General features: G+C 38.4%; 1 protein-coding gene and 1 long non-coding RNA gene across 10 annotated transcripts; one reads left to right on the top strand and one right to left on the bottom strand.

The window, feature by feature from the left end:
- Positions 1-1,276: 1,276 nt before the first annotated feature.
- On the bottom strand, positions 1,277-12,945 carry LOC116255811 (uncharacterized protein C24B11.05-like). The gene is made up of 8 exons (XM_031631841.2): positions 12,191-12,945; positions 12,022-12,087; positions 11,801-11,898; positions 11,572-11,609; positions 9,903-9,990; positions 2,634-2,843; positions 2,492-2,557; positions 1,277-1,770 (listed from the first exon to the last, which is right to left on the bottom strand). Exons 1-8 carry the CDS (start codon positions 12,246-12,248, stop codon positions 1,570-1,572), a joined length of 825 nt encoding a protein of 274 aa, XP_031487701.1. The 5' UTR covers positions 12,249-12,945; the 3' UTR covers positions 1,277-1,569.
- On the top strand, positions 2,872-9,896 carry LOC116255812 (uncharacterized). 9 transcript variants are annotated; one of them, XR_004172971.2, is made up of 4 exons: positions 2,872-3,818; positions 3,988-4,559; positions 5,969-6,005; positions 7,768-9,896. It is a non-coding gene; the product is annotated as an uncharacterized LOC116255812 (long non-coding RNA). The 9 variants fall into 9 exon arrangements; XR_004172970.2 differs by having other exon boundaries at positions 7,771-9,896; XR_007573604.1 differs by lacking the exon at positions 7,768-9,896 and adding an exon at positions 6,537-6,843.
- Positions 12,946-14,140: the final 1,195 nt, after the last annotated feature.

The raw sequence follows: 14,140 nt of genomic DNA on the forward strand, positions 1-14,140 counted from the left end.
TGGAGTGCCTAACAGGGCCACCCTTATAAGGGAAAAGGTGGAATGAAAAAATGCCTTCCCGTGATTAAACCATGGGAAACAACCTCTCATGCCAATGGCATAACATGGAAAGCACCCCTCCTACCATAAAGCCCTCACCTTATAGGCGATTGGACTTTTTAGTGATAGCTTTGACTGCAGCGTCCAAACAAATTTGATCAGCTCTTCTTTCAAGCTAATCATGTGATTGTCAATTTTATTTTCAATTTTAATAATGGGAATTAGCTCCTGCTCTAATTTGTACACTTTAAGTTTCTTTTTCCTTGTATAGTTTTATCCCAAGCCAACATTCAACTCGAAAAATTAGAATTCATGAGTTCAAATTATCTTAATGTTGCCACTTATATTTCTAAGATCTTCTCATGAACACTATCTATGTAACATGATCACAAGGTTTAGGCTCTTAGGGGTTGTCGGGTATGAGGAACACTTTGTAAGTGTTTCATGAATTTGTTTCAATTAAAAATTAAGGATATTTATAAAACACTTGAGCACTCACAGACTATTTGGTGCATATTGATGGAACATTTGAATGCCCAAAGGGTCTTTTGAATGCCAAACATCCCATTGTAGGATTGTCTATGCTGTCTGGTTTCCTCTTCCACACAGCCAAGGGTAGGATATTGTGACAGGCAGTCGAGACGCTTGCAGGCCGGCAACAACCGGTGATGGACATGAGAGGCGGTGCCCTGTAGGGGCGAGTTAACCTTTTTCTCCTTATTCGATGAATCTAGTGTTTTTTGGGTTTATTTCTTGTTAATTTTTTCCTTAGTCTTGTTAGTTTTATTGTTGGTGTTGAGTCTTGTTAGTTTTAAACTGTTTTTCATCAACTTAAATGTAAAAGCTTTTAGAAGACTTTCAGATCTAAAGAGAACATGAAACTTGAGTGGGAATTTGCAACCTTCAGGCAAGGTTTAGGGGGTAGCCTCAGCTTCTACCACTATTTCTATTTTTGGTGAAAAGAATAGGAACGTACTTACTCAAAACGTCACCAAATAATTATATGCAGCAAAATTATGTGATTTTAGTGTAGCAACATTTACAAATGTCTTTTTTTGGAGAAACTAAGTGCACAAATACAATTTTACATGTTTGCAAGCATGAGAATGGACTGAACATTCTTGGTTTTCAGGGCACGGATAAGAATTATAAGCCGAAAAAGCTTGCCAATGTATTAAATTTGAAGTTCTTACAAATCCAATCATTTTACACACCAAAGAGCTGGATTTTATGTTGAATTATACGGCTTCAAAACAAGCATGAGGACTGAGTTTAATGCGGATTGTGTACAAACAGAAACCTGCAGCGTCTATTATGCCAAATAACATAATTTTATACAGACATACATTCCATATTCATCATTAAGCATTTACAGCAAAGACATTATTCCACCTGCTACAGATCGGCCGTATGCCGAACCCTCTTTATTTATATACGTTTTCTGTACACAAGGTAAGATCGCAGCCTAATTAGGATGTCTAGCTAGTTTGATCGGTCCAGTCCTTGTGGCGGTCATCCCCTTTGAAACAGTTACGCACGAACCAGGGTGGTCGTGGAAACGGAGCTCTCACTTGGTTTGCAGCTGATGCTTTGATAGTCAGATGCAACAACAGCTTCAGTATTGTCGTTGACTTCTGTATCGGCCAACCACCTCTGGGGAATCACAGCATGGAGGTCATGGATGCTATCGATAGCATAATCTGCTTCCTTGCTCTTTGTAGACTTGCCGACCTGCAAGGCAACCAGATCGCGAGACATTTTAATGGCTGAAAACTGGAAAACAACCACATATTCGTGGGCATATGAACCTCATGTGTGTTTCAACCACTCCTTAATTTTACTTAGGGCCAATTGCAAGCATCCAACCGCTCTCAAGGGCATAGCATAGCGAATTGGATAAATGACTTCACTAATTACAATCTAGCTATATTAAACTTAGCAGCGTGGTGCCCAGCAGGCATCGGTAAGAAAGAGTAAAATAAATGAAAAATTAACAAGAAAATATAAAAATAACTTGATAAAAATGATGTTTTGGCAATGATAGAAATGAAGATAAATAATTTAACTTAAGTTTTAAATTCTGAAGAAAAATTCTAAAAATTAGGAAAAAGTAAAACAAATGAAAAACTAACTGCAAAATATAAAAGTAACTTGATGGGATGATAAAAATGATGTTTTGGTAATGATAGAAATGAAGATGAATAATTTAACTTAAGGTTTAAATTTTCAAGCAAAAATAACGTAAAAATAATGAGAAAAAAACACGGCAAAAATGCGAGAATTTTATTTCGACGTTTTTTAAACAAACGGTGAAAAAACAGGCTTTTTCGCTTTCATTGTTTTTTAAATTTTTTGTCATGTCCTTTTTTTTCGAAAAAGACCGATTTTCTGTGGCAATTCTTTAGTTATGTGACCCGGATTTGAACTTTGAGCAAATGAATGAGAAGATTACCAGTACAGTTTGAAGACCTATAGACTTTCCTGCGGCAACGTTCCGAACGTTGTCATCGAAAAAAAGCTGCAGATGTTGAATCGTATTAGCTGTTTGAAATGGGAAGAACGGTAAAAAATCCTATCCAAACGCATGATCTTACTGTTCTTAGCGGGTCTGCTTTAGCTACAGCAATGGCAATCTCCATAGCTTCCTTTGAAGGTTTGAGAATGACAGGGTACTCGTCCGGACGCTTGCTCTTGGAGATGTTGGGATTAAGCGTCTCAAAACAGATGATACCTTCAAAGCAATCCCCTATATTGAGCCTGTGGAGAACCTTATGAGCATGGACTCTGTCCGAATTGGTGAAAACCTACAAAGTAGAGTGAATATAAGCTTTAAGTTAAAAAAGGACGATTACATATCCAAACCACAGGGTAACCATTGGCCACCAGAAGGCCCTGGTATTTGATCCCGTACAGAGAAGTACATTACATAGACTGAACCAGGAAATTTCAAGTATTTGCTTGGGATGCTTGCATTCCCGTGCATTTCCTTGGAAATTTGCAAGGTAGCATCTTGTAGAAATTCAAAATGCAGTTCCTATCTTCTATTTTGACAAACCACAAAGCTAAGCGTAAAAAATATAGTAGAATTGGCTCGGAGATTTTTTAAAAACTTAAGATATGAACCAAATTGCATCATTTGTTTCCATTCAGATGCGGTGCTTCAATGGGTTTGACACAGTGGGGAGCAGACACACCTTGCAGAGGTCAGATTTAATCCGAGGTCACATAGTTGCCCTAGGCATGCACAGAGAACCATATATAACCATGTCTCGGCAGTAATGGTCAGTAAATTCACCAGCGTCAAGTGGATTTAAAGCTGATGAGTCACATTTGCCTTTGACATGTCCAAGAAAGATAAGCACGCCTGCGCCAATTAAGCTTCTCAGTGTTGTTTGCAGCAAGCAGAAATGCAGGGGTTTTGATGCGATTCCATGGGAACTCTTGCGGTTACGCGACAAATAATTGAACCCTAACGTGCCATTTAAACGGAGCACAAATGTGGGAGAACGCGTTTTGAAGGTGGGACTCAATATTTGCTACGATGTGATAAAACAGGAGGAACAGATCATTCCGCCCTTCCCCAAATGGCAGTGTTTGATTTTTCTGTCTTCGGGAAGGAACTTTCTCTGTCCATCGAGTTAGGGCTTTGCTACAGTCCAATTAAGCGAAAACACACCCATCAACCGTAACGCACACCCATCCCGCTGCTTCTGCTGTGAGCTCGGAGCTGCCCGTCCCTGGCTGCCCGCCATCAGTCCGCCAGCTACTTCCCATCCCTGGTGAGAATCTCTTCTTCTTGTTATTGTCCCCTCAATTCTTCTTTCTGCTTTCGGTTTTTTCCTCATTTCCTCTTCTTCTTCTTCTTCTTCTTCTTCTTCTGTTACGTTTCCCCTGATTCTTCATTTTACGTTTTTTTTTTCTAATTTTTTTTTCTTCTTCTTTCTGCAGAGATCCTCCCAGTTTCCTCACTACTTCCTCTACTAGTACTCCACCTCACCTCTAGTTCTTCTCCACAGTTTCCTCCGTCAGTAAGATTTACTTCTCCTTTGTGTCTTTTTCTAATTTATTTTCTGCTTTTTTTTCTTCATTTCTTCTTCCTCTTCATTACCTTCCTATCTGTTATTTTCATCTTTATTTCTTTTTCTCTTTGTTGCTGCATAGATCCTACTGTTTCCCCTAATTTCTACACTTTCGCTATCTATTATTCTGTTCTCCATTTCTTTTTCTCCTTGTTGCTCCATAAGTCCTCCCCTTCATTAGTCCTTTTCTCCTGGTTTCTTCTTTGTTTGCTGTTTCACTATTGCTTCCCTCATTTCTAGCCCGAGTATCGTTCATATAATGGGGGAAGCAAGACAAGAGGCCGAAGCCCCCTTACCCCCTGCCTCGAGGGGTTCAGATCCTGTTTTGGGATCTGGTAACTGCGGCGCCACCACCTCAGTCCAGAGAAATGGCATCCACAGGAATAGCCAACGACGTGCCGTCAACAGACCAATCGACTCGACTATGCTACTTCCCTTAAGGTGGGTATCGTTCATATACCGAAAGAATAAAAGTCTCACGAAAAAATATCCTGATTCTATACTCTCTCTCTCCCCCTCTCTTCACACAAATCAGTTTTCAGTAGATAGTCAAATCTGCTTTTGACCACCGTTTGATTTGATTTCTACATAGGTCGGAACCGGAGGTTGATTAATGTGGTTTTGATTTTGTAAATATGAACAGATAGAATATTTTCGCCTGAAATCCTGTTAAAGGTAACATGCTAAATTACACCATGCAAGTATATTCACGAATTGATGGCGCTCACAAGACGAACAGAACACATTTTGATTCCTGGAAGAAACTTGCTTTGCTCCGACTTCTTATGACCAATAACAAAATAACATCAGTTTTTTTTTTTTTTTTGCACCAAATGTATGTATGTGTATTCAAATGCACCAACCAGATCTTTCACCTTGCTCTTACTGTTTTTCACAAGTTTATTTGCAGTTTCTTTGATAACTTCACGAAGTCTTAGCTGCCTGTTCTAGGCTTGAACATCTTGATGCTTCAAAACTGCAGCTAGGCCAACAAGACCGGCTTTATTCGTAGATTGATTGAATCATGAATATGGAGCTCTCATGAGTTCTTGTATCTCTTTTAGTGCAGAGCCGATATTTGTTAAAGTATGCTTGCATATTTGTTCATTGGTGATAGGTCACATTGGATATGTAATTATGGAATAGCTGTTGGAGACTTAAAGGGTGGATATGCATACCGGAAGAAGTAGGAAAATGGATAAAATTTAGTAATATTTTTATTCTTCATGAGTCATGACCATAAATAAAATAGAAAGAGAGACAAAATAATGAATGATGTGACCAACATAGACTGATATTGGTAATATTGATTTAATTGTCTTTTCTTATGAAGGTGGACCATTTTTTTTGTTCTAATAATTTGAATCATACTCACCAACCTCTAATTTTTCCAATTAACTATGGCTACGTAGAGATTCAAATTTAAGTGAACCTTGTCACTGGATTTGACAAACCTTTTCCCTTTTCGTCCAAGCCATTGGGTGTGCCACTGAATGGCTTCATCTAACAACTCTCCCATAGAAATCAAAACTATGTAGCTAAAAAGTTGAAGAAAATCAAGTTCGTAAATGAGGAGACTACTTTTTTACTTTATTGCACACATTTGATCATGTGTGAGAATGGTGCAGTTAAATTATTCTGCTTCTTAGGTAGGCAACCACGAGATACATGACTGCTTTGAGCCAATTGCAAGGACAACCTTCTCTAGACCTGAGTGTTTTACCTTTTATGAGAATTAAGTGGTTCGTTATTCTGATTTCAAGTCTTTAAAAAGGATTCTTAATTTTAAAGAATATTCAAAATTCTGGGTCTTGTATATGTAACATATAGGTCTTGTCTTTATCCCGCAGGTATGGAGCTGCATATGAAAATTTTGTCTTTTAATAGGTAAAATCGTGGAATTTCTACTTTTGTGTAGTAGAACTAGACCTATTCAATGTGATTATCCCTAAACAGCTTCCTAATCATGCTGTACGTGCTTTTATTTTCTTGTATTGTACGCAAAAGGTGCAGCATTATGGGATATATATATATATATATATATTGATTGGCAGAAACCAAACACTCAAGTCAGGGATAAAACCGGACTCTTTGATGTTTTTGTTCAAAAACTATTTTAAATACAATATAAACATCTTAATATATTTATATATACTATTTTGATATAAAACATGCTTGATTCAAGTTGTTTTAATGAAAAATATTGATTTTTTTTATTATAGTGCCATAGGAGCCGTTCATTCGTTCGTATCATCAACACACCACTAAAGTCCAACAAATGATAACCAGTTTGGTTGTTCGATAGATTGCGTGATAGAGCAATCTTGCAATCTTCTAGTCAAATGTAATTGATGTTTGGGGGACACTTTAAAGAAGCTATTGAAATCAATGATTGAAAAAATTCGGGCATGTTTTCAGTGCAGACAAAAATCGTAGGTGGGGAATGGTAAGGATTGACACATGACAGGTCGAACGAACACCTCTACGTTGACAGGACATGATTTATAGGTGACAGGTTGGATATCTAGATATTCATGCGCATGGATGAAACGCTTATACGCGTGAAAAGATATCCTGCAAACTGATGCATGTGACAGGTTGGACATAAATCATAAATGCATGTTTGTAATGTTAGGTAAAGAGGCATGTATGTATGTCACAAGCCTTGCATGATTTCTATATGTGAAATATGTAGACATGTGAGCAATGAGAAGATGGTTATTAACATTGTGTGTGTGTGTGTGAGCAGTATTTTGTTTTGTTGTAGTCTGCGTCGATGAAGAGAGTTCTTCATATCCACCCAAATTTGAACAGAAATTTTCATCCAAGGACACCTTTGTATAATAATCCTAGACATCGCTCCCGCCTGCCAGTGATTTTTTATCTGTCGTGGATCACCAGTGATTTTTTATCTGTCGTGGATCAAACAGAACAACTAACATGCAGAAGGCGTTCTAGACTAAAAGCTCCAAGGAAAAGGTGGGCCCAAAATATAACTAAAGCTCAAACCAGAATAACTTGTGCAGAGAAAACAGAGTCTCGATCTCCCAAATACTTCAAAATGACAAAGTTGTTCAACATGCTTCAGCACTTAAACCATAAACAACTGTCATTAATAATAATATGCTTACATGAACATAAGAAGAGTCTAAGAAAGACTCACATCACCAGCTCAACTTTGCTCACCAAGTGAGCAGCACCCACATCACCCAAGCACATGACTCTTACTCGTCACACTCACACCAGCCAACGAAGTGAGCACACGAACATCACTCACTTGCTCAAAGCACAAGCTCAGGACTACTCAACACTTTATTTTCAACCACAACAAGGTGGTTAGGGCCCCTATTTATAGGCACCAACAAGTCGATGGTGAAAAATTCCACAAGATTCCTAATATTTTTTATTTTAGTTTTAATCATTACTCTTTTAAGCATCGATATACCGAAGGAGGCTCATAGTCCCTTGAGTCCTCACGACTCTTCCAAGAGAGTCAATAATGACTCTATACCATCTCCCCCACATTACCGACTCTTTGCATATAGTACTTTGCAGTCTTCTAAACTTGTTACTACATCAGCAAGCCTTTTATGAATTTGTTGATGATGTGGCCTCTTATTATAATGTGCAACAACTTTTTCTTCCTTAGCAGACTTAGCCTTCTCCACAATGGTGCAGTCATCATCAACATGCTTTGGATTTGGCTTTCGATCTCTTGTAGATCTTCTTGGTGTTTCTTTTGGCTCTTCAAAATTATGATGGTCTTTCATCTTCTATACTTTGTTGTCGACTGGGATTAACTTTTGTTTTCTGTGGATCTTCTCATTCTCCTTGCCTTGGGTTGTGCTTAGGTGTTTAAACACAATCTTGTTCAATTGGTTCTAAATGCAAGGTTTCAGGCTCTTCATGATTTTCTACCTCAAACCATATTACATCTCCCTTCAGAATTGGATAGTCTTGAAGTGGCTTCTTTTTTTCTAACCACCAAGATGATGCTTTATCGAAGACGACATCGCGAGAAACATGAACTTGTCATGTGCTTGTTATGTGCTAGAATTAGCACCTCCAATTCTTTCGATATGGATCATAGTTGACAAAGACGCACCTTTGTGTCTTCTTGTCGAATTTAGTCATGTATTGTTCAGATAAAAATGCACATATACAATCAAATATTCTAAAATGACTCGTTGATGGTTTCTTTTTATGGAGCATTTCAACTGAAAACGTAAAATTACATTTTGGCAATAGTAGTCAACTAGTTACGTGTATAACAATATTGACACACTCGACCCAAAATTTTGGTGGCATGTTCTTTGCATACATTATGTTTTGGCATGCTTCTATTATGTGGCAATTTTTCTATTATGTGGCAATTCTTCTACTGTGTCACTCCATTTTGTTAAGATGTATAGGTACATGTAAATTGTTTCTGAATACCATATTATCTTTGTGTATGCCATAAACATCTTAGATGTACATTTGCCACCATTATTTGTTCGTAGACACCAAATCTTATACCCAAGTTCTTTTCTGATCATCTGATGAAACTCCTTAAACTTATCAAGTGCTTTTAATTTTTCTTTCATAAAATAGACCCATGTATATCTCGAAAAATCATCAACAAAGATAACATACCACTTGCTTTCAACTGATGGCTTTGGCACCTTCCTGAATACATCTACATCTGAATGCACAATCTCGAATGGTGCTTTAGCTCTATACTTCAACTCCTTAAACAGTTTTTTGTGCGTCTTTCCATATTGATATCCTAAGCATACTTTATCTAGTCGCATCTCTAACTTTGATAGGCCAATCAAATGCCTTTTATTAGACATATCTCAGAGTATCTGATATCCAACATGAGTGAGTGTCTCATGCCAAATATCTAAAGTGTCATGCTTCTTTGCTTTGTCAATATATGTTGTTTATGCTGACAAAACATATACTGATTGAACTTTTCTTCCATCAAATATGAAAGTGCCTTGAACATCTATATCTTAGTTAACTTTCACATCTTTTGAGTCAAACAAAACATTAAACTTTCACATCTTTTGAGTCAAACAAAACATGATGGCCTGCAGAGACTCTTACTCGGCACTCTCACACCAAGCACAAGTGCATCACTCACTTCCTCAAGGCACAAGCTCAAGACACTCAACACCAACCACAACAAGGGGGTCGGCACCCTCATTTATAGGCACCAACAAGTTGGTGGCGGAAAATTCCACCAGCTTATTAATACTTTTTATTTTAGTTTTACTCACTTCTTTTTTAAGCACCAACATGCCAATGGAGGCTCATTGCTTCTTGAGTCTTCTTGACTCTTCTAAGATATTCGGTGATGACTCTCCAACAGAAACTCCGTTCTTTATTTTCTACACTCAAATGCAGGGACGTGGTTGGTATTAATTAACCGGGATAGGAGCATGTCTCTAGGCAACAAGATGCCTGTTATGTTCCACACTTAAACACAGGGCTCATCCCTGCCGTAAAATTGGAGGCACAACCGGCCGGGCCAATCAGAGAGTGTTGTTTTGTGCAAAGATGGGATAGCTTGAGTGGAATCATAATCATCTTGCACTAACTGGTGATGCCTTTCGGAAGGCGACCCGGATGCGCCTAGCCATAAGGGGAAAGCAGGATTCAAGTAAGCCTTCAGTTAACATTTCCAAGGAAGTGCGTGCACCAAAAAAACGCTTTGTTGATTATAACGCACCTTTTCCCAAATAAAACTGAACAAAACAAACTCGCTCATGCCATTCTAGTTGAAGGGAAATGCCATACCAGCTTCCTCTTTTTAATTCTCTTCAAAACGTCTCTCAATTCAGCATCCGGTTTGATGAGATCATACGGAAGCCTTCCGTGCACGAAACTGGTAAAAGATATCATAGGAAGGAAAAGGCAACATCAGTAGCATATGCAGAAAACATAGAGAGAGAAGAGTTGATTTTTCGGTAAACTAACGTTCTCAAAGGCTCTACCGAACAAAGTTTCGGGCCTTCTTTTTCCCAAAATTTTGCCTAGTCCCGGAAAGAGGAAAGTTTGGGACAACAAGAAAATATGGAATAAATCACGAAGAAAGTGGTTTCCGTTTTGCACCATTAATGCATCAGTTTTTCTGTAAAAGGTGCATATTTATCGTGATTAAATAATTACTGAAGTTTACAATTATAATCTAATTTAAGCAAATATTTGTATCCTTATTATTGAAAAATTTTTAGTCGACACATATTCTTGGGTCCTGCTTTGCAGAACAAGCTAGGTAAATGAATTTGGGTACTTCAACTTAAGTCAACCTAATTCACAAGCATTTGAACGCATAAGCTACAAAAAAACGAGTTAATTTCCCGGAACACGACTTCTGTCTTCAAAATTGCTCGTCTGGCAGACTCAGATTGAGCCAGAGACTCAGATTGAGCCGGTGCAGTTCCGTTCCGTTACGATTAATGTCACCGTGTTAAGTGTCGTTCTCTCTTTTTAATTGTTTTCCCATTTTAAGATTATTTTTGCACTCTTATTTTTTTAGTACTAAACGCAGATCCTGAACGACTCGATTCAGTTTTCAGTTTTAATAACACTGGTTTCAAATTCAATTACCTGTCTTCAAAGGAAACAAGCCTCTTTTGTAACCACACTACCGTAAATTCTGTTTACTTTTGGGTCAAGGTAGTATGATATTTGCAACTTTGAAAGGGCAGTTAAGCGGAATACACAAAAAAGAGGAAGACTATAACTGGAAAAGGTACAAGAACAGAACCTATCGCGTAATATAGCTAGTAAGAAAGGAAGGGCGACCATGAAAGAAACACATTATCATATAAAAATAGTACTGCCTAGGAAAATTCTTGAGGCTTGTAGCAAAAAGATGTTGTGAAACCTTGATTTTTTTAATCAACTTTTGAAACCTAATTTTTGTGTTTGATGACAAGATGAAAATGACATTTTCTATGAAAAATTTGGGGGCCCAAGTTTTCAAGCTCTTTTGAAAACGCTATTTTATTAATTTTTTAAAACTAGATTTTAACAAACTCAGTTTCGACCTAACCCAAACACGCTGGATATATTATTTTAAAGGCAAAACTATGATTGATCATCAAACATCCTAAGGGTGTTACCAAGCAAGTAGGTGACATTTTTCTTTATTATCTCATTAGATGATTTCATTGTACCAGTCTTATCGGTATCAGTTTTAGAGTCGTATCAATTTGCATATCAGCTATTCAAGGACCAGAACAAAGGGAGATACACGTTGCACCATGATTTTGACTCTCATATCTGGGCCTATTTCCTGCCACTTTTCATTTTTCAGAAATGAACTAAAACTTTTAAAATATGTAGTAAAGAGAAAAGCATGCTCCAATTTTTAACTTCACAATACTGGCGTGGGAACAAGCTTTGGAAAAAGAACACACAGCGGTGCATAGATTAAAATTAACCAAAAAAAATAGATTACCTGTGATACTCGTCGGCGTCAATATCATAGCCTAGCGCCTGAGCAAGTGAAACGAATGGGAAAGAAAAGTTAACAGCAAATTAGAAACCAAATAATCTGGTCAGAAAAAAAAAATGAAATGGTTTTCTAAATGTCACTGGACATTCTCAGCAACACAAAATTATTGTTTCAATCATACGAACGCTTTTAACCGAATTGAAGCCAAAATTGAAAGAAAAAAAAGGCTTACTCTGAGGCCTGCAAGAGAGCTGCCATACGTCCTAAACAGATCCACGCGGAGTTTGGACGCGTCCTCGACGGTTAATCCAAATCTCTGCATGAGAAACTCTGTGGAAATTAAATTGCCACGAGAAGGAAGGTTAGTGGATGAACCGTGAAGCAGTAGAAATGTCAAAATGTAACGTCGATTATCTTCTTAATTGACATCAAGGATCAGTTTTTTATTTTCACCATTAATGTTCGTCCTGCAAAACTCTGCCATGCCCGTGCTACGGGAGTACAAAGTATCATCCAAATCTAGCAAAAACAGAAAACCAGAAGAAAGAGGAATTTGAAAATCCAGTAGAACTTTCGATAAATTCGAAAGAGGAACAATGAGTACCAGGAACGAGAAAACTACCGAAAAGGAGGCAATCGAGGAAAGAATCGGAGCCATTCTTCGAGTCGCAGCCCTCCATTAATGGAACGAAGAGTTTTTCTTTCTCGACTCCGTGAGCGGAAAGAGGAATTCCGGATGCTGCTTCTTGAAATAGGGGCAGATTCTTGTTTTCTGGAATCAAGAAGGATTGCAAAGGAAAGAAAATAGACAAACTGAACGGAAGCGAACCGGGAAGATGATAAAAATTGTAGAGGCTCAGGAATTAGGATCCTCAATTCCTCCCGGGAAGAAGGTCCGATTTGCTCGACAAATAGACGGTCTGAGGCGTCAGTTTTCCCACGAAAGAGTTACAGATGGGAATAGAAAATCTCAAAAAGCCAGGGCGTCGGATTTCCCAAGATTCTCTGCAAGTAACGAGGACTCAGGCAAAGTTTCGAGTCTTTTTGTTCTTTTTTACTTATGGCCCAACGCGACGACGACTCTCTTCCGCGTTCCCTCGAGGAGAGGATCAAATTCGAAGTAATTTGTCTTCTTCCTTCTTCTCCTCCTTGAAAGGAATGGTCAGAAGAAAAGACGGAAGAGAGAGAGATGAGAAGAATGCTTGATAGAAATTGAGATCTACGAAGAACAGACTAGATGGATAGGAGGAAGGAAGAGAGGAAAGAGGAGGAAGTCGTCACGCAGCTTCGCAAGAAGGACCGAAAGGGAGAACAATGGGAATCGTGGATGCCTGGAGACGACACCTCTTCACCTCCCGCGGGATTCTCAATTAGGCCGTCGGTTGGGAACACACATGTATCATACATATAATTATAGTAGAGCTGGCTTGCAGATAGTCTAAATTACGAAATTACCCTTGTCCGCGAGCGGCGCGGGAGATTGGATTAACCCAAATTACGAAATTACCCTTGTCCGCGACCGACTCTTTCTGACGCGACAGATTGGGTTCTGTTCTGCGATGTCCAGCCAGGCGAGATTGCCAAAAAATGACTAAAGTGTCCTCATATGTGATAAGTAATTACTAGCAACTGAGGAGATGCCATACCATTCCTCAATTTCGATTTCAAGCGTTTAGTGGGTTTTCATGTAGGACAGCCAAAACACCAGGTTAAAGACAAACCTGATTTTTACAATGAGGATTTTTACAAAAACAAATTGTCTAAGGGTGTCACCCAACGCTCCTTCCTTGGTTTGACAACAATAACAAGTTTTTACTGTCCTCATGAATTTGAGCCAAAATTTGGCAGGTTATATAAATCTGTCTCAATTTTTTGGCAGCATTAGTCTATCAACCTATCTAAAATAGAAGGTTCCTCAATTAAGGGGATCACAAGAGACAAAGTGGAGCGAGTGCCGGCTGATAATGCCTCTGGGTGTTTTTCAATTTCTTTGCATTACATCGTTATGCCTTGAGATCCAGCCTTCTACCAAATAATGGATCTAAATTTCATGGTTTTATAAAGGGAGAGAGAAAGGATGGTAAAATTCCCAAATCTAAGATTTGACCCCGGGATCCCGTGTGGATGCAGGCCAAGGGCAGGCATGAAGGGAGAGACCCTTACATAATAAAGGTTGTGTTTGTTTCACGACAGATTTTAAATCCACGGTGATTTGAGATCCCATAGATTTATGATCCGACACCCCCCTTTCCCTTCAACCATAAATCTATGGTTTTTAACGTGTAGCATTGATTGAATTTGATCTACTGAAGATAAAGTTGGGTGGAACGCCAGCCATCAATAGCTTTCAAGTTGGGTGTTGGAATATTATTAAGCTGGACATTCTACAATTATCCTCAGAATTCTATGGGAACTTATGCCTACTTAGAGTTGTTCACATTGTTACGTTCACCTTTATCCTCAAGGTATCAGATGCCCATGACTTTTACTCGATTCACGTCTATTTCTACTATTGAAACTATTTATGGAGTTATTAAAGGTCCTTTCAAAGTAGAATTACAGCTGATTTGAT

This window comes from Nymphaea colorata, chromosome 6 (assembly GCF_008831285.2).
Source record: "Nymphaea colorata isolate Beijing-Zhang1983 chromosome 6, ASM883128v2, whole genome shotgun sequence".
Lineage (NCBI taxonomy): Eukaryota > Viridiplantae > Streptophyta > Magnoliopsida > Nymphaeales > Nymphaeaceae > Nymphaea > Nymphaea colorata.